This window comes from Schistocerca piceifrons, chromosome 11, assembly GCF_021461385.2.
Source record: "Schistocerca piceifrons isolate TAMUIC-IGC-003096 chromosome 11, iqSchPice1.1, whole genome shotgun sequence".
Taxonomy (NCBI): Eukaryota; Metazoa; Arthropoda; class Insecta; order Orthoptera; family Acrididae; genus Schistocerca; species Schistocerca piceifrons.
Genome location: NC_060148.1, coordinates 28,293,136 through 28,314,682, shown reverse-complemented (window position 1 = coordinate 28,314,682; position 21,547 = coordinate 28,293,136). Strand labels below are relative to the sequence as shown.

At 43.1% G+C, this 21,547-nt stretch overlaps 1 protein-coding gene across 1 annotated transcript in view; it reads right to left on the bottom strand.

Moving 5' to 3' along the window:
* Window positions 1-732: 732 nt before the first annotated feature.
* The window catches only part of LOC124719624 (coagulation factor IX-like), a 111,669-nt gene continuing 90,854 nt past the window's right edge, over window positions 733-21,547 (bottom strand). The window contains exons 4-5 of the mRNA XM_047244841.1: window positions 14,998-15,228; window positions 733-844 (exon numbers count right to left, since the gene is read on the bottom strand). Coding sequence (XP_047100797.1) covers window positions 733-844; window positions 14,998-15,228 — 343 coding nt within the window. The remainder of the gene's footprint in view (window positions 845-14,997; window positions 15,229-21,547) is intronic.

Below are 21,547 nucleotides of genomic sequence, written 5' to 3'. Positions count from 1 at the left end.
TAACACAGCCTTTTTCCAAAAAACTGTATATTTTTGAATATATAAATAAAAAATTGCAAAAAAATGTTGTGAATTTTCATTACAATTGAAAAAAAAAATCATCTTTAATAACTGAACAAAAATTTTGTAAAATCCCTGTGTTAAGTTGTAGCCCATATTCCAATAAATAATTTACCTACCTCAAATACTTTGTGAGGAAAGATGTAATTTATAAGCGTTATTTTAACATTGCAAGTATAGGGCATTCCGGAGCCCCTTAAGTGTTTTGGAAGTTCCAACACGGCCTGCTGTATGCACCAGTAGTATCGTGCCTTGTCAGGTGATGATCACAGTCTCTCTTAGTGTGGTAAATGCAAAGACATTTCTTTATATTACTGCGTCGCTCATACTTGAAAATTAGTTGTAGAGTTTTTGGTACATATAATAATGACAATGCAAGTAACTTCGTAATCTTGGAACACCCTTTTACATAAATCATAACTGAGATTGTAACAGAGCCCTTACTAACTTTTTTAAGCATTTACATTAAATGCTTACTCAGATTCCATGTGTGAGCTAAGGACAGTCTAGTGAAAACTACACCACACAAATTTACTCATAATAAAGTTTTATCATTCAATTTTGCCAAATAAGCCAAGGCAAGTATGATGGCCACAAGTTTCTCAACATAATGCTTGTGACTGCAGTCTGTTTGCCAAACTGTTTTCAGCATAATTAAAATTATAGGTGTACTCACGCATAAAATCCAACAAACTGAAAACCACTGGCACGACCCGGAATTTTGCAATGATCTGGCTGCTCCTCAAGTCCGCTGTACCCAACCTCTGATATTATACCATACAATCTGCAAAAAGATGCAAAAATACAAATAAATTACAATATGGCAACACAATTTTTCTATGTATTACTCACTTAGTCATCAGAATGTATGTGTGTGTGTGTGTGTGTGTGTGTGGGTGTGTGTGTGTGTGGAGTGGAATTTTGGCCAACTACTGATTTTTCCTTTTAGTATATGATAAATACTGCATTGCAGAAACAACTTCCTTTTTTTAATGCGTTTTTCTGCTGAACTCTGCTGAAATTAATCCATTAAAACTGTGGTAATGCATTTTTGTATTGGGCCAATTGGTGTTACCTCGCAACACGTTTAGGCTATGTGATGTCAGCGTCTCATCACACGACGTTTTTGGCACATTTGTCTTCACCTCTGCACTGGAGCGAAATATTAAGAGTTTGTTGGTTTAGTGAACACTGGACAGAAAAATGATCTGCACTTTGATAACACTTGTTTAAACATTGGTGTGCACTTATCTCACAGTTCTATTTTTAAGAGGCTACCCAAGAATTGGAAAATGAGAATTGCAAATCACACATTTCTAATTCTCAGTTGAAAGATTCCCATTCCGGATGTTCATTTAATTACATACACAAGTTCCTAGCATTTGGTAAGGGTCTTTTGACAGCACTTATAAAAGCAAAGAAGGCCAGTGCTGACAGGTCTGAATATTACTGAACCATCAACCACAGGTCACAGTACATGTCATTGTACAGAATGATCAAAGGACAAATAAATATTATTATTGGAATTAAAATACTAACATGTATTAGTTTCAGAAGACTAGAAAACTGATAGAAGCAAATCAGTCTCGGTTCTGGAAAATGCACGAACATGTAAGGTAATTCTGACCCTACAACTTACAATATGTGGTCAAACGTATCCGGACACCCTCAAAAACATATGTTTTTGATATTAGGTGCATTGTGCTGCCACCTACTGTCAGGTACTCCATATCAGTGACCTCCATACTAATTAGACATCATGAGACAGCAGAATGGGGCAATCCACAGAACTTACAGGCTTCGAACGTGGTCAGATTGGGTGTCACTTGTATCATATGTCTGTATGCAAGAGTTCCACACTCCTAAACATTCCTAGGTCTATTACTCTCGATGTGATAGTGAAGTGGAAACGTGAAGGGACATGTACAGCACAAAAGCGTACAGGTCAGCCTCGTCTATTGATTGACAGAGACCGCCGCCGACAGTTTAAGAGGGTCATAATGTGTAATAGCCAGACATCTATCCAGACCGTCGCACAGGAATTCCAAGCTGCATCAGGATTCAAAGCAAGTACTATGACAGTTAGGTGGAAGGTGAGAAAACTTGGATTTCTTGGTCGAGCAGCTGCTCATAAGCCACACATCATGCTGGTAAATGCCAAATGATGCCCTGCTTGGTGTAATGTGGTGATCCAATGGCAGGGTGTGGTATGGCGAATGCCCGGTGAACATAATCTGCCAGCGTGTGTAGTGTCAACAGTAAAATTCGGAGGTGGTGGTGTAAAGGTGTGGTCATGTTTTTCATAGAGGAGGCTTGCATCCCTTATTGTTTTGCATAGCACTATCACAGCACAGTCCTACATTGATGTTTTAAGCACCTTCTTGCTTCCCACTGTTGAAGAGCAATTCGGGGTTGGCGACTGCATCTTTCAACATGATTGAGCATCTGTTCATTAATGCATGGCCTGTGGCAGTGTGGCTACATGACAATAACATTCCTGTAATGGACTGGCCTGCACAGAGTCCTGACCTGAACTGTTTTGGAATGCCGGCTTCATACCAGGCCTTACCGACCGACACCAATACCTTTCCTCACTGCAGCGCTCCGTGAATAATGGGCTGCCATTCCCCGAGAAACCTTCCAGCACCTGATTGAACGTATACCTGCGAGAGGAAGCTGTAATCAAGGCTAAGGGTGGGCCAGTACCATATTGAATTCCAGCATTACCAATGGAGGGGGCCACAAACGTAAGTCATATTCAGCCAAGTGTCCGGATACTTTTGATCACATAGTGTACCTTAAAAGACAGGTTAAAGAATGACAGACCTACATTTTTAACATTTGTAGATAAAAAGTTTTTGACACTTGATTGTGATACACTTTTTGTTATTCAAAACAATGTTTCCACCTCTGTGGAAAATAATGCACACTCTAGTTCAGAAACAGCAACATACACTAAGCTACTGTGGCGATTTTTCTATACAAAATAAAAGGACTACTCTGTAAGGAAGTATTTACACTACTGGCCATTAAAATTGCTACACCAAGAAGATGACGTGCTACAGACGCGAAATTTAAATGACAGGAAGAAGATGCTGTGATATGCAAATGATTAGCTTTTCAGAGCATTCACACAAGGTTGGCAACGGTGGCGACACCTACAACGTGCTGACATGAGGAAAGTTTCCAACCTATTTCTCATACCCAAACAGCAGTTGACCGGCTTTGCCTGATGAAACATTGTTGTGATACCTCTTGTAAGGAGGAGAAATGCGTACCATCACGTTTCTGACATTGATAAAGGTCATATTGTAGCCTATCGCAATTGCTGTTTATCGTATCGCGACATTGCTGCTCGCGTTGGTCGAGATCCAATGATTGTTAGCAGAATATGGAATCGGTGGGTTCAGGAGGGTAATACGGAATGCTGTGCTGGATCCCAACGGCCTCGTATCACTAGCAGTTGAGATGACAGGCATCTTATACGCATGGCTGTAACGGATCGTGCAGCAACGTCTCGATCCCTGAGTCAACAGATGGGGACGCTTGCAAGACAACAACCATCTGCACGAACAGTTTGACAACGTTTGCAGCAGCATGGACTATCAGCTCTGAGACCATGGCTGCAGTTACCCTTGATGCTGCATCACAGACAGAAGCGCCTGTGATGGTGTACTCGACGACAAACCTGGGTGCACGAATGGCAAAACGTCATTTTTTCGGATGAAGCCAGGATCCGTTTACAGCATCGTGATTGTCGCATCTGTGTTTGGCGACAACGCGGTGAACGCACATTGGAAGCGTGTATTCGTCATTGTCATACTGGTGTATCACCTGGCGTGATGGTATGGGGTGCCATTGGTTACACATCTCGGTCATCTCTTGTTTGCATTGGCGGCACTTTGAACAGTGGACGTTACATTTCAGATGTGTTACGGCCCGTGGCTCTACCCTTTATTCGATCCCTGGGAAACCCTACATTTTAGCAGGATAATGCACGACCGCATGTTGGAGGTCCTGTACGGGCCTTTCTGGATACAGAAAACGTTTGACTGCTGCCCTGGCCAGTACATTCTTCAGATCTCTCACCAACTGAAAAGTCTGGTCAATGGTGGCCGAGCAACTGGCTCGTCACAATACGCCAGTCACTACTCTTGATGAACTGTGGTACCGAGTTGAAGCTGCATGGGCAGCTGTACCTGTACACGTCTTCCAAGCACTGTTTTACTCAATGCCCAGGCGTATCAAGGCTGTTATTATGGCCAGAGGTGGTTGTTCTGGATACTGATTTCTTAGGATCTATGCACCCAAATTGAGTAAATGTAGTCACATGTCAATTCTAATCAGTTTATCATCTGCATTTCTTCTTCGTGCAGCAATTTTAATGGCCAGTAGTGTATACAGATGTAAAAGATTGCTTCAAGAAAGCCAGACCAGATGTATAAATAAAAATGTAAATGTTTGTTTGTTCAAAATTTTAAGTCCTTGAAAGTTTTTCACCAGTTGCTTTGAAATTTTGACACAGGTTGCACTTGTAGACAAACCTGTTCCTATTTACTTTTTTTAAATACAAAAATTATATGCAAAAATATGTAATATTTAAAGGAGGAATGTTATTGTCAAAAATCTTGAAATGTTTTTGATCAATTTTCTTAAAAATTTTAATTGTTACTTTAATGAACATTCAGATGGACACACACACACACACACACACACACACACACACACACACACACATATATATCCATTCCACGTAGGAAAAATATATCTAAAACAAAGATGTAGTGACTTACCAAATGAAAGTGCTGGCAGGTCAAAAGACACACAAACAAACACAAACATACACACAAAATTCAAGCTTTCGCAACAAACTGTTGCCTCATCAGGAAAGAGGGAAGGAGAGGGAAAAACGAAAGGACGTGGGTTTTAAGGGAGGGGGTAAGGAGTCATTCCAATCCCGGGAGCGGAAAGACTTACCTTAGGGGGAAAAAAGGACAGGTATACACTCGCACACACGCACATATCCATCCACACATACAGACACAAGCAGACATATTTAAAGACAAAGAGTTTGGGCAGAGATGTCAGTCGAGGCAGAAGTGTAGAGGCAAAGAAGTTGTTGAAAGACAGGTGAGGTATGAGTGGCGGCAACTTGAAATTAGCGGAGATTGAGGCCTGGCGGATGACGAGAAGAGAGGATATACTGAAGGGCAAGTTCCCATCTCCGGAGTTCGGATAGGTTGGTGTTGGTGGGAAGTATCCAGATAACCCGGACGGTGTAACACTGTGCCAAGATGTGCTGGCTGTGCACCAAGGCATGTTTAGCCACAGGGTGATCCTCATTACCAACAAACACTGTTTGCCTGTGTCCATTCATGCGAATGGACAGTTTGTTGCTGGTCATTCCCACATAGAATGCATCACAGTGTAGGCAGGTCAGTTGGTAAATCACGTGGGTGCTTTCACACGTGGCTCTGCCTCTGATCGTGTACACCTTCCGGGTTACAGGACTGGAGTAGGTGGTGGTGGGAGGGTGCATGGGACAGGTTTTGCATCGGGTGCGGTTACAAGGATAGGAGCCAGAGGGTAGGGAAGGTGGTTTGGGCATTTCATAGGGATGAACTACCAGGTTACGAAGGTTAGGTGGACGGCGGAAAGACACTCTTGGCGGAGTGGGGAGGATTTCATGAAGGATGGATCTCATTTCAGGGCAGGATTTGAGGAAGTCATATCCCTGCTGGAGAGCCACATTCAGAGTCTGGTCCAGTCCCGGAAAGTATCCTGTAACAAGTGGGGCACTTTTGTGGTTCTTCTGTGGGGGATTCTGGGTTTGAGGGGACGAGGAAGTGGCTCTGGTTATTTGCTTCTGTACCAGGTCGGGAGGGTAGTTGCGGGATGCGAAAGCTGTTTTCAGGTTGTTGGTGTAATGATTCAGGGATTCCGGACTGGAGCAGATTCGTTTGCCACGAAGACCTAGGCTGTAGGGAAGGGACCGTTTGATGTGGAATGGGTGGCAGCTGTCATAATGGAGGTACTGTTGCTTGTTGGTGGGTTTGATGTGGACGGACGTGTGAAGTTGGCCATTGGACAGGTGGAGGTCAACGTCAAGGAAAGTGGCATGGGATTTGGAGTAGGACCAGGTGAAACTGATCGAACCAAAGGAGTTGAGGTTGGAGAGGAAATTCTGGAGTTCTTCTTCACTGTGAGTCCAGATCATGAAGATGTCATCAATAAATCTGTACCAAACTTTGGGTTGGCAGACTTGGGTAACCAAGAAGGCTTCCTCTAAGCGACCCATGAATAGGTTGGCGTACGAGGGGGCCATCCTGGTGCCCATGGCTGTTCCCTTTAATTGTTGGTATGTCTGGCCCTCAAAAGTGAAGAAGTTGTGGGTCAGGATGAAGCTGGCTAAGGTGATGAGGAAAGAGGTTTTAGGTAGGGTGGCAGGTGATCGGCGTGAAAGGAAATGCTCCATCGCAGCGAGGCCCTGGACGTGCGGAATATTTGTGTATAAGGACGTGGCATCAATGGTTACAAGGATGGTTTCCGGGGGTAACAGATTGGGTAAGGATTCCAGGCGTTCAAGGAAGTGGTTGGTGTCCTTGATGAAGGATGGGAGACTGCATGTAATGGGTTGAAGGTGTTGATCTACGTAGGCAGAGAGACGTTCTGTGGGGGCTTGGTAACCAGCTACAATGGGGCGGCCAGGATGATTGGGTTTGTGGATTTTAGGAAGAAGGTAGAAAATAGGGGTGCGGGGTGTCGGTGGGGTCAGGAGGTTGATGGAGTCAGGTGAAAGGTTTTGCAGGGGGCCTAAGGTTCTGAGGATTCCTTGAAGCTCCGCCTGGACGTCGGGAATGGGGTTACCTTGGCAAACTTTGTATGTGGTGTTGTCTGAAAGCTGACGCAGTCCCTCAGCCACATACTCCCGACGATCAAGTACCACGGTCGTGGAACCCTTGTCCGCCGGAAGAATGACGATGGATCGGTCAGCCTTCAGATCACGGATAGCCTGGGCTTCAGCAGTGGTGATGTTGGGTGTAGGATTATGGTTTTTTAAGAAGGATTGAGATGCAAGGCTGGAAGTCAGAAATTCCTGGAAGGTTTGGAGAGGGTGATTTTGAAGAAGAGGAGGTGGGTCCCGCTGTGACGGAGGACGGAACTGTTCCAGGCAGGGTTCAATTTGGATGGTGTCTTGAGGAGTCGGATCATTAGGAGTAGGATTAGGATCATTTTTCTTCGTGGCAAAGTGATACTTCCAGCAGAGAGTACGAGTGTAGGACAGTAAATCTTTGACGAGGGCTGTTTGGTTGTCCTATCCAAAGGCCTCACCTTCAGCCCCACTCCCAGATTCAAAACCTGTCCCATGCACCCTCCCACCACCACCTACTCCAGTCCTGTAACCCGGAAGGTGTACACGATCAGAGGCAGAGCCACGTGTGAAAGCACCCACGTGATTTACCAACTGACCTGCCTACACTGTGATGCATTCTATGTGGGAATGACCAGCAACAAACTGTCCATTCGCATGAATGGACACAGGCAGACAGTGTTTGTTGGTAATGAGGATCACCCTGTGGCTAAACATGCCTTGGTGCACAGCCAGCACATCTTGGCACAGTGTTACACCGTCCGGGTTATCTGGATACTTCCCACCAACACCAACCTATCCGAACTCCGGAGATGGGAACTTGCCCTTCAGTATATCCTCTCTTCTCGTCATCCGCCAGGCCTCAATCTCCGCTAATTTCAAGTTGCCGCCACGCATACCTCACCTGTCTTTCAACAACTTCTTTGCCTCTACACTTCTGCCTCGACTGACATCTCTGCCCAAACTCTTTGTCTTTAAATATGTCTGCTTGTGTCTGTATGTGTGGATGGATATGTGCGTGTGTGCGAGTGTATACCTGTCCTTTTTTCCCCCTAAGGTAAGTCTTTCCGCTCCCGGGATTGGAATGACTCCTTACCCTCTCCTTTAAAACCCACTTCCTTTCGTCTTCCCCTCTCCTTCCCTCTTTCCTGATGAGGCAACAATTTGTTGCGAAAGCTTGAATTTTGTGTGTATGTTTGTGTTTGTTTGTGTGTCTATCGACCTGCCAGCGTTTTTGTTCGGTAAGTCACCTCATCTTTGTATTTATATATATATATATATTCCATTATATATATATATATATATATAATGGAAGGAAACATTCCACGTGGGAAAAATTATATATAAAAACAAAGATGAGGTGACTTACCGAACAAAAGCGCTGGGAGGTCGATAGACACACAAACAAACACAAACATACACACAAAATTCAAGCTTTCGCAACAAACTGTTGCCTCATTCCCTCTTTTCTGATGAGGCAACAGTTTGTTGCGAAAGCTTGAATTTTGTGTGTATGTTTGTGTTTGTTTGTGTGTCTATCGACCTCCCAGCGCTTTTGTTCGGTAAGTCACCTCATCTTTGTTTTTATATATATATATATATATATATATATATATATATATATATATAAAAAACAAAGATGATGTGACTTACCAAATGAAAGCGCTGGCACGTAGATAGACACACAAACAAACACAAACATACACACAAAATTCTAGCTTTCGCAACCAACGGTTGCCTCGTCAGGAAAGAGGGAAGGAGAGGGAAAGACGAAAGGATTTGGGTTTTATGGGAGAGGGTAAGGAGTCATTCCATTTCCGGGAGTGGAAAGACTTACCTTAGGGGGAAAAAAGGACGGGTATACACTCGCGCACACACACACACACACACACACACACACACACATCCATCCACACATATACAGACACAAGCATATCTCACCTACTGACAGACGCTGTAGAGCACTGCAGAGAGTGTTTGTAAGAAAATCACAAGAAATTGCTGGAATGAATCATCTGTGAGTTCCAAAATGCCACCAGCAGTCCACGTAAAACTCTGACTGTGCACAGGGGGGTTCAAAATAATGGCATACAATGATCGAGCAGTGCCTTGTGAGCTACACATTTTTGTAATAGATGCTAAGGGACGTTCGAGATGGTATAAAGAGATGTAACTGGACAGGAGATGATGGAGTAAATGATTTGGAGTTATGGGTCACATTATACCCTGTGGCGATCTGATGGGAGAGCTCAAGTATGACAAATGTCTTGAGAATATTACCTGCCATAATGTGTAGTGCAGAGGAGGTGGTGTTACTGTATGGGGGTGTTTTCCACGGTTAGGGTGTGGTCCCCTTATTGAGGTTAAGAAAACGCTAAATGGAGATGGCTACAAACACATTTTGCAGCACTGTGTGCCGCATACAGTAGAGGAATGTTTTGGAGATGAAGATCATATAACATCAGCATGAAAATATGGCCTCCCTGCCATAAAGCAAGATATGCGAGGCACAGTTTATGGACAATAACATTCTGAAATGGACTAGTCTGCCCAGAGTCCTGATCTGAACCTAACAGAATATGTTTCAAGCGAGTTAGAATGTCAAGGTAGGTTCAGACCCCAGCGGACATCACTGCCTTCTCTGGTTTCAGATCTTGAGGAAGAACTGGTTGCCCTTCCTTCACAGACACATCACTGAAAGTGGAGCAGAGTCCAAGCGGTCAAAGGTGAAGGCTGGACACATCCTGTATTAACATCCACTAGTAGATGTCTAGATATTTTTTATCAGGGTGCATTGTGTGGGTATTGAACTGGGGACCTAGAAACGACAGAGAGGCTTCGTCTCATCGTAGCCCTCAGTGGTCCAAAACAGCCCACAGCAGTCCACCCACCCCACTGCCGCCCCGCTCCGAACCCAGGGTTATTGTGTGGTTTGGCCCCCAGTGGACCTCCCCTCCCCGGGAACGTCTCATATCAGACGAGTGTACGACAAATGTTTGCGTGGTAGAGTGATTATGACATACACGTATGTGGAGACAGTGTTTGCGCAGCAATCGCCGACATATTATAACTGAGGCGGAATAAGGGGAACCAGCCCGCATTCGCCGAGGTACGCGGAAAACAGCCTTAAAAATCATCCACAGGCTGGCCGGCACACTGGACCTCGACACAAATCCGCTGGGAGGATTCGTGCCAGGAACTGCTAGACTGCTTGGCTAGCCGGAAGGGGGGCCTTTTATCAGGGTACTCTACATTTGTAGATTTGGAAATTTTTATCATGTCGAACAGAATAAAATATTTTACTTTCTGAAATAGTGTGGTGTGAACTATAGAACGAGAGTCCACTCACTCTTTATGCGAAGCCTAAAAGCAGTCAGCATTGACAGAATAATGCCAAAGACTAAAGTCAGGAAAGGTGTGGGGCAGGGTTGTATAGGGTTATTGTAAATGATGGGCCCATTTTCAGAACTTTGCACTTATTCAAGTACAACTCTAAAATGAACAAGCTTTATATCAATGAAAAGAGGAAGTTTCAATTTTTTTTACATAATGTTTGATATCCATTTAATAAATTTAATAATTTGCAGTAATTTGTAATTAATTTGTTTTTTAATAATTATTTAACAATTATAAATGTGATAAATGTTCAATGTGGTCACCATTGGCTGCACGGCAAATGTCGATGTAGTAGCCAAACTCGTCCCACACACGCGAAAACATACCTGCTGTTATCGAGTGTGTGGCAGCAGTGATCCGGTTCCGCAGATCATTCAGAGCGGTTGTAAGAGGTGGGATGTGAACAGCTTCCTTCACATAACCCTGTAAGAAATAGTCGCAGGGTGTGAGAGTGGGAGAGCTCGGTGGCCAGACGTGTGGAGCTGTGTCCTCGAGTGCTCTGTAACCAATGTAGTGCTGAGGAAGAGAGTCATTCAAAAACTCTTGTACATCACGGTGCCAATGGGGTGGAGCTCCATCCTGTTGGAAGTCCTGCAGATCTTCCATAACTTGAGGGGACAGCCATTGTTCCAACATGTCCAGGTACAAGATTCCCATTACAACTCTTTCCACAAAGAAAAATGGCCCATAAACCTTTGTACAGGATACGCCACAGAACACATCGATCTTCGGTCAATCTCTTTTGTGTTGCAGTGGTGAATGTGGATTTTCCAAACCTCATATGCGAACACTGTGTCCGTCGACTTTTCCACTCAGTTGGAACGTCGCTTGATCGCTAAAAATTATGTGCTGTAGAAATGCATCGTCCTCCATCTTTGCTGGCACATAACCACAAAATGCGAGATGCTTCTGTTTGTCATTGGGGTCGCGAGAGCCTGCACAAGTTGTAATTGGAAGAGCTCGTACAGCAAACGCCATCTCAGAACTTTCCATACAGCTGGTTGGGGTATCCCAAGTTCTCAACTCGCTCTATTGGTATACTTACTGGGACTGTGCACAAAACTTACTCGAATCCGTCAGACATCATCCTCTGACGCACGCAGTCGGCCTGTGCTTTTTTCCTTTGCACACACTCCCGATGGCTAATGCTTTTGCGAGTTGGTAGTCGAATACTGAATTTGGTACAAAATGCTTGCTGCACTGCAATTTGCAACTCACTTTTCGTGAACTCGAGAATGCAGAAAACCTTGTACTCCACGGTCACCATCTCACTCACAAGTCACAACTGACAGTGAAATAGAATGACATCCCTATAGCCGCGCGAACTCTACCGGCCGCTTCAGAAACTGTCACCTCCCGCCAGCTGCTGTCTGCCAAAAACTTTGAAATTTCCTCTTTTCATTGGTATAAAGCTTGTTCGTTTTAGATGTGTACTTGGATACAGATGAATTTTTGAAAACGGGTCCATCATTTAGAACAACCCTGTATATTGAAGAGGCAGTCCAGGAAGTAAAGGACGAGCTTGATGTGGCAGTTGTTTGCCACAAAAGAAAATTTGCACAATAGGGCAAATTCTGGTAGCACTGAAAGATTCATGAAAAGTTAAACATTCATGTTCTGAGCTCAGCTCTCTACGGATACAAACTGTGGACAATCGAGAAGATGACATGAGCTTTTAGAATGTGGTAACTGTTTAAGATCAAGTGGTTTGATCATTTAAGTAACATATGTCTTATGCAATGAGTCACTGAAAAACAAATAGTCTAATGAAGAATATAACAATTTGAAAAGAAGAGATTGTTGGGCACACATTATGATACGAGTTGTTGCTGATAACATTAGCTGAATGGATGGCATATAGAAATAACTGCAGGAGCTGTACGAGGGGTGTTTGAAAAGTCCGAGAGATGGCACCACCAGCGCATATCCAGGCCATGTTTAGTTAGTAGTATCTTTGGAAAGAATGCATGCCTAGTTTCAGCCATATTGTCAAAAAATGGACGAAAAAGAATTTCGTGTGGTGATTAAACATTAGTTTAAGAAAGGCAAAACGCATCAGGAAACTAAAGAGAAGCTTGATGAACATTATGGTGACTCTGCACCTTTGATTAGAACAGTTTAGAAGTTGTTTCAAAATTTTCAGTGTGGCCATATGGGCACAAGTGATGCCGAACGTTCTGGACGCCCTGTGGAGGTTACGACTTCAGAAATCATTGATAAAATTCATGATACGGTGATGGATGACAAAAGAGTTAAGGTGCGGGAGATAGCTGGTGCTGTGGAAATCTTGAATGAACGGGTACATAATATTTTGCATGAACATTTGGACATGAGAAAGCTATCCGCAAGATGGGTTCCACGATTGCTCGCGCTTGACCAAAAACGGAATCGTGTGAAGTGTTGCAAGGATGGTTTGCAGCTGTTCAGGAAGAAGCTGCAGGACTTTAAGCATCGTTTCATCACTGTGTATGAAACATGGTTGCATTACTATACTCCTGAGACCAAACAACAATCTAAGCAATGGGTTACCAAGGGAGAAGCTGCACCAAAAAAGGCGAAGACCATTCCTTCGGCCGTAAAGGTTATGGTGACTGTCTTTTTGGGATTTGCAAGGGATAATCCTCATCGACTATCTGGAAAAGGGTAATACTATTACAGGTGAATATTATTCATTGTTATTGGACCATTTGAAAACCGAGCGCCAAGAAAAATGCCAGCAATTGGACCGTAAAAAAGCCCTTTTCCATCACAAAAATCCACCAGCACACTCCTCAGCAGTTGTGGTCACAAAATTAATGGAAATAGGAGAGGAGGAGGAGATTATGTCTAATGTGCCGTCGACAACGAGGTCATTAGAGACGGAGCACAAGCTCGGATTAGGGAAGGATGGGGAAGGAAATCGGCCGTGCCCTTTCTAAGGAACCATCCCAGCATTTGCCTGAAGCGATTTAGGGAAATCACGGAAAACCTAAATCAGGACGGCCGTACGCAGGATTGAACCGTCGTCCTCCCGAATGCGAGTCCAGTGTGCTAACCACTGCGCCACCTCACTTAGTAAATCCAACTCGTTTCACATCCCCCTATTCTCCAGACTTGGTTCCCTCTGACTGCTATTTGTTCCCCAATTCGAAGAAATGACTGGCGGGACAAAGATTTTATTCAAATGAGGAAGTGATTGTAGCAACTAATCGCTATTTTGCAGACTTTGACAATTCCTATTATTCGGAAGGGATCAACAAATTAGAACAGCGTCGGACGAAGTGTATAAGTCTAAACGGAGACTACCATATTTACTCGAAACTAAGCCACACTTTTTTCCGGTTTTTATAATCCAAAAAACCACCTGTGGCTTAGAATCGAGTGCAAAGTAAGCGGAAGTTCTGAAAAATGTTGGTAGGTGCCGCCACAATTAACTTATGCCGTCAAATATATGCAGCGCTACATAGGCATGCTTTGCAGGCACAAAGACAAATACTGGCGCCAAAACCTCTGTGTCAGTAAATAAATTAAAAGAAAAGGTAGAAGAATGTAAACATTATGCCGTGTATTCTTTAGTGTTTGCTGCTATATCATTTAAATCCTATCTGCCTAATATACTACGAAACTAGAGTGAGACAATAGCAGAAGAATATACATATCATATCATGTTTATACTCGTATTATTCTTATGCTGAATAGTGATACAGTCAGAAATGAAGCACGGCAACTGAATAGATTTTTAAATCTTAGGTGGCTCTAATTTCTGTGCAGAATGTAATGTACTAAAGAGGTGTCTGTAAAGATTTTCAAACGGAGAAAATTTTTCGCTAAACTCTGGTTCAGAACATCTTCTATCATACACAGTCTATTATTTGGTTCTTGTTGATCATTATCAAAGAAAGCAGCCGTGCAAGTAACAACAAATAGCAGTCTCTTGCCATTGTTTCACTTATGAGACAATTCCTCTCCTTTTTTTATTGTAAGCCGCGATAGTGCGCACAAAAGCAAGCCATGCCGCGAGCGGTGACAGGTCGTAAACACTCATTATCAGAATGCGACAAACAGTGCATGACACAGTACAATAATGCATTTTCAGCTTAAAGTGGTGTAAACACCGGTAACAAAGAGAATGGCACTTATCAATTCAAAGCAAAATAAGCAATCGATTCAAACTAGACGAAACACGTGAAAAAGGAACGGTACTCGTATAAATACGGACGGAGCGCCCTACACATAGCAGTGGCTACTCGGTAAAGCTTAACTGCTAAGCTTACGACTCGAACCAAACTTCTGTAGCTGTATCTTCATCCATGCGACCTAAATTGTGTCTCACGTAACAATGGACCTACTTTGTTTCGATTTGGAGGTGCGGCCTAAAACTTTTCTTTCACCTCGATTTCGAGTATCAATTTTCATGTGCGGCTTAGATTAGAGTGCTGTTTAGATTCGAGTAAATACGGTATGTCAAAAAATAAAAACGGTTTACCCCAAAGACGTAAGTAGTTTTTATTTTTGGGCGGACTTTTCAGATGCCCCTCTTATGTTGGTCGGTTTTATGGAGGATAAGGGACAAACCTACCTCTCATCCAGAAAACGTGCCTCAAAAGGATAGTGTCACTCGAGCGACTCGCAGCTCATCTCGGCCACAGAGGGAGGAAGATGTGACTGCGGCAACGAGCAGTAGCACTTACTTGTCCTCGGGCTCGGTGTCGCAGAGTACGGAGCCGCCGAGGTCGCCGACACAAGGCGCGCGCAAGTCCTGGTCGAAGGTGCACATGCGGTGCTCCTGGGCCGAGCTCAGGCACACTCGCCAGTTGCCCATCCACATGTCGGTCGAGCGCACCACCTTGCTGTCCTCCCCCAGGCTGCTGCCGTACCCCAGGCCCGACACGTTGCAGTACGGTGTGAAATACATTGGCAGCCTGCAGAGGGGCACAGTTTTATAATCACAAGAAGGCAGAGTCACAAGCAAAACTGATTAAAATTATTTTGGAAATTAGTAAGCTACTACAAACACAGAGAAAAAAATTTAAAACAGTACTATGGCCCTGAAAAAACACACACGTTTTTAAAAGATTTTTCTAAAATTAAAAGATTTTGTTTTCTGCAGTTTTAAATTTGTCCAGATGTTTTGGTTTATGTTTTTATTAGACGGAACAACAGAAGCTGCTTACTACTTCTGTTATTCTGCAGCTTCTCTTTGGGTATTGTTACTATCAATACTCTTCAATCTGTTTTTGAATTATAATGTTTTGCATTATAATCTTTCCATGTTTATTGTTTTTAAATGTAGATACAGCATTTTCAACTACAGTGTTAGAGTAAGTCAATAAAAAACAAACTAGTATTTTTCTTCAAATGTCAATGGAATTGTTTGTGGCAGCTGATGAGCAACTGAAATCAAAAACGAAATCTCCAAGAAGCTTGATATTACCTTCTGTGCATTATACAGGGTGTTACAAAAAGGTACGGCCAAACTTTCAGGGAACATTCCTCACACACAAAGAAAGAAAATATGTTATGTGGACATGTGTCCAGAAACGCTTACTTTCCATGTTAGAGCTCATTTTATTACTTCTCTTCAAATCACATTAATCACGGAATGGAAACACACAGCAACAGAACATACCAGCGTGACTTCAAACACTTTGTTACAGGAAATGTTCAAAATGTCCTCCGTTAGCGAGGATACGTGCATCCACCCTCCGTCGCACGGAATCCCTGATGCACTGATGCAACCCTGGAGAATGTCGTATTGTATCACAGCCGTCCACGATACGAGCACAAAGAGTCTCTACATTTGGTACCGGGGTTGCGTAGACAAGAGCTTTCGAATGCCGCCATAAATGAAAGTCAAGAGGGTTGAGGTCAGGAGAGTGTGGAGGCCACAGAATTGGTCCGCCTATACCAATCCGTCGGTCGCCGAATCTGTTGTCGAGAAGCGTACGAACACTTGGACTGAAATGTGCAGGAGTTCCATCGTGCATGAACCACATGTTGTGTCGTACTTGTAAAGGCACATGTTCTAGCAGCACAGGTAGAGTATCCCGTATGAAATCGTGATAACGTGCTCCATTGAGCGTAGGAGGAAGAACATGGGGCCCAATCGAGACATCACCAACAATGCCTGCCCAAACGTTCACAGAAAATCTGTGTCGATGACGTGATTGCACAATTGCGTGCGGGTTCTCGTCAGCCCACACGTGTCGATTGTCAAAATTTACAATTTGATCATGTCGGAATGAAGCCTCATCCGTAAAGAGAACTTTTGCACTGAAATGAGGATTGACACATTGTCAGATGAACCATTCGCAGAAGTGTACCCGTGGAGGCCAATCAGCTGCTGATAGTGCCTGCACATGCTGTGCACGGTACGGAAACAACTGCTTCTCCCGTAGCACTCTCCATACAGTGACATGGTCAACGTTACCTTGTACAGCAGCAACTTCTCTGACGCTGACATTAGGGTTATCGTCAACTGCACGAAGAATTGCCTCGTCTGTTGCAGGTGTCCTTGTCGTTCTAGGTCTTCCCCAGTCGCGAGTCATAGGCTGGAATGTTCCATGCTCCCTAAGACGCCGACCAATTGCTTCGAACGTCTTCCTGTCAGGACACCTTCGTTCTGTAAATCTGTCTCGATACAAACGTACCGCGCCACGGCTATTGCCCTGTGCTAATACACTGGACTCGCATTCACGAAGATGACGGTTCAATCCCGTCTCCGGCCATCCGGATTTAGGTTTTCCGTGATTTCCCTAAATCGCTTCAGGCAAATGCCGGGATGGTTCCTTTGAAAGGGCATGGCCGATTTCCTTCCCCATCCTTCTCTCACCTGAGGTTGTGCTCCGTCTCTAATGACCTCGTCGTCGACGGTACGTTAAACACTAATCTCCTCCTCCTCCCGTGCTAATCCATACATCAAATGGGCATCTGCCAACTCCGCATTTGTAAACATTGCACTGACTGCAAAACCACGTTCGTGATGAACACTAACCTGTTGATGCTACGTACTGATGTGCTTGATTCTAGTACTGTAGAGCAATGAGTCGCATGTCAAAACAAGCACCGAAGTCAACATTACCTTCCTTCAATTGGGCCAACTGGCGGTGAATCGAGGAAGTACAGTACATACTGACGAAACTAAAATGAGCTCTAACATGGAAAGTAAGCGTTTCCGGACACATGTCCACATAACATCTTTTCTTTATTTGTGTGTGAGGAATGTTTCCTGAAAGTTTGGCCATACCTTTTTGTAACACCCTGTATATGATGATTCAAAACACACACACACACACACACACCACTGTCCCCAGGCACTGGAGCCCGACTGAATCTGCATCCAATGTGGGTAACAAGTGGAGCTGGAGAGCTAGCAGAGTAGGGGTGGGGAGATGCTGTGCAGTCTGTGGGCGCACGCAACTCCCCAGCGCTACCCACCTATCCCTTCCCACCCCATCCCACCTCTTACTCAACCCAACCACCCACCCCAGCAGACTGCTGCCCATATCAGATGCATACACAGTCAGGCTCCGACACCCGGAAATAGTGGCCACGTGGGAGCTGCATTTGTGTGTATTTCGGAAGAAGGGCTCTGTCTGAAAGCTCGAGGGGGGTAGGACGTCAAACGGGCCGACTTGGAGCGGGAGAGGCACCACGGGACATTTTATTTTCTACTGTCCGTGCTTTTACAAATAAATTCGTAAAACTTTGTCAGCGTGACCAGGAAGGATTCAGGATTCACACTCATAGCAGTGGAAGTGCAAAAACATAACAAAATAATTTTTTTTTTAGATATGAAATTTCATCATTTTTTTACTTACTGTTGGCTGCATTTGTTGCTATAGGTACATTTTTCTTCACAAGTAAGAGAGATTCTTGGATGAATTTTGCACAGCATACAAACCATACTTACAGGTGTATGAGAGACTAGAATTTTCCAACTCTATTAAAAACTGTGGTAAAAATTGAGGTAATTAACTACAAAATTTGATTTTTTTCTAAACATAAAGTTTAAAACGCAACAGCTCATTAATTTTTTCATAAATTAAATAGATTATAGAGTTTCAGACACCTGTAAGTACGGTTTGTGTGCTGTGAAAAAATTCATCAAACAGTCTCTCTTACTCATGAAGAAAAGTGTACCGATAGCAATAAATGCAGTCAATAGTAAGTGAAAAAGTCATGAAATTTCACATGTAAAAAAAAATTATTTTGTTACGTTTTTGAACTTCCGCTGCTACGAGTGTGAATCCTGAATCCTTCCTGGTCATGCTGACAAAGTTTTATGGATTTACTTGTAAAAGTATAGACAGTAGAAATTAAAATGTCCTATGGTGCCTCTCCTGCTCCAAGTCAGCTCGTTTGATGTCCTACCCCCCTTAAGTATTTTCACGGTCTTTTCAATGTGCCTGTCTGCAATGTAACACCTCAATTTGCTGAGTGACAATCCTTCCCATATGGCTACAATTCAAATTAGAGATTTTAAAGAAATTCCTGAGGGTAGTAAATCTGAGACTGAGAGGAAACTTCTCAGCATGTACAAACATGCAATTGAAGAGTCTGTATTACTCATTGGTTCAAACAAATCATGTCTCAGAATGCTGACACATCAGAACCTTTAGTGCTGGGAAGAGCTGACGAGCTTGAAAAACAAATGGCTACTCAATTTTTACAAATGAAAATTGGGTGGAACATGTTGAGAAATGGTATGGAATAATGTTGGACGATTGTTTACCATTGAGCTAACCAAGAATTACCAACACTGACTACAAACTGGTTGCAGTCTATGCTGCTTTCAATTTTCTAACAATGTGACATGAAAGATGCTTTCCAACACTGGTGAAACTGACATTTTACTGCTGCATATCCAATAAAACTATGTTTTAAGGAACAATCATGTTCAGAGGGGAAAATCTAGGAACAGTTTAAAACAGCAGTATTTTAAGAATGCAAGAAGATTACTAGTTTGAGTATATGGCGAAGAGAAAAGCATGGATGATGGCCACTATGTTCACTGACTGGATTCTCAATTTAAACAAGCAATAATTGATTCCACCCCCTTAAAACAATAATATACAATATACAGACTTTAGGTATATGATATGTACCTAGAAGAGTAAATTTTAGTATTGTATTGTATTGTACTCTAACAAAATATGATAAGATTAAAACTACAGTAGTTTTCTTTTCTTTATTCTTTTCTTTTTGCTTCTTTTGGAACAAAGTTCTTTGACGTAACATATTTTGGCCTCTTCAGTTTTGTTGTTATTTCTGTAGATCCATTTGTGTGTGTGTGTGTGTGTGTGTGTGTGTGTGTGTGTGTGTGTGTGTGTGTGTGTGCGTGCGCGCGCGCGTGTGTGTGCGTGCGTGTCAATACAAAAATGTGTAATGATTTGACACAATATTAGCTACATAATTTATATTCAGATACAGAGATACAAGGAAACGTAATTCAGACATTTTCCAGTGATAAAATGAACACTGTTTTGGTCATTACAAGTTCAAAGAAACTTCCTTATGAATTGTACAACATAGAAAAATATTATTAATCTTGTACAAATAAAATGGAAAAACAAATTAAAACTCAAACAGCAAAATTAGAGAATGTTGGGGAAAAGCCTCTTGTCTGTTCCTGAGGGTAGTAAGTCTGAACCTGAGACAAAACTTCTCAGCATGTACAAACATGCAATTGAAGAGCCTGTATCGCTCATTGGTTCAAACAGGTCATATCTCCAAATGCTCTGATATTAGAACCTAGGTGCTGCGAAGAGCTGATAAACTTTAAAAACAAATGGCTACTCAATTTTTACCAATGCAGGTTGGGTGGAACATATTGAGAAATGGTATGGAATTGTGTTGGAAGACTGAAGAATAACTAGTTTTTTTCCATACAAAAAATTCCTTTAGCTTACTTTTCAATAATTTTTTATTACGTAGCAGGGATAAATGTTATTTGTAAATGTGATTCAGATTTTGATGCTATTGAATTTCCTGAGTCTTTGTGCAAGACACAAATTTTTCAGGTCACAGTGTATATCACTTCCTTTTCTATTATGTTTAATTTGTTCCACAGTGAGTAGGATTGTGAATTATCAGTCACACAGGGTGTCTGTGTCTGTGTGTGTGTGTCTGTGTGTGTGTGTGTGTGTGTGTGTGTGAGAGAGAGAGAGAGAGAGAGAGAGAGAGAGAGAGAGAGAGAGAGAGAGAGAGAGAGAGAGAGGGGGGGGGGGGATATAGGTGAAAGGGAGGAGGAAAATTAGCAACCTTCCAGTAACATTTAAAACTTTTCAGTAAAAATATGGAGAAATAGAACCCAAAATCCTTTATAATCCATACTAATATTATAAATACAAAAGTAACTGTCTGTTATGCTTTCATGACTAAACTGTCTTGTGACAGCCAGAGCGAGAGCACCAGCAGCAGCGAGTACTGTTTGTATAAAGCGTTTATTATGCATTTTGTTTACGACCTTCCACTAAGGAAGGGATTCTATTTGTGTTTATCTGCTCTGCATAGTAACTAACAGTTCTTGATAAAACTTTACGTAGTTTTCGTGTTAGATTTCTTAGTGTTTTCTTGATCGTTTAGAACAGAAAGCGCCCTAAAACCGTCTTTTGTTTGTTTCGCGGCCGTTAGCCACTAGTCACTTGAATCAGCAGTTGTCTTGTGACAGCCAGAGCGAGAGCACCAGCAGCAGCGAGTACTGTTTGTATAAAGCGTTTTTGTACTTATTTGCTGCGCTTAGCTTTTAAATAGTTTTTCTGGGAAAACCTAGCGTAGTTTTCGCGTCTCGTATTTCAGTGAGTGTTTCTTGATTATCAGAGTAGCTCATCAGAAGATTATCTTGGGAATTTGTCACCGTATAGAGTAGGGTAAACATAGTCATGTGTAGGGACTGTGGTTGTTGTGAGCGGACGCAAGAAGAATTGGCCACTCTTCGGGGGCAGGTGGAGGCTTTGTCTGTTAGGCTCATCGAGCTCGAGGCGCAGGCGTCGGCTCGTAGTGGCGTTGGGGCAACTGTGGTGAGACCTATGCCTACTTCGGTGGCCTTAGAATCACATGGAACCCCTGATGTCGCTGCGTCTTCCGGCAGTGAGCATCTTACCGGTCAGCCATCACTCCAGGGTGAATGGCGGACAGTGGTGGGCTCGCGCGTGCCTGGCCGAAAGGCGAAGGTGGGATCTGGCCGCGTGGCGGCTGCCTTACCCCTTTCCAACAGGTACGGGGTGCTTCCTAGTGGTG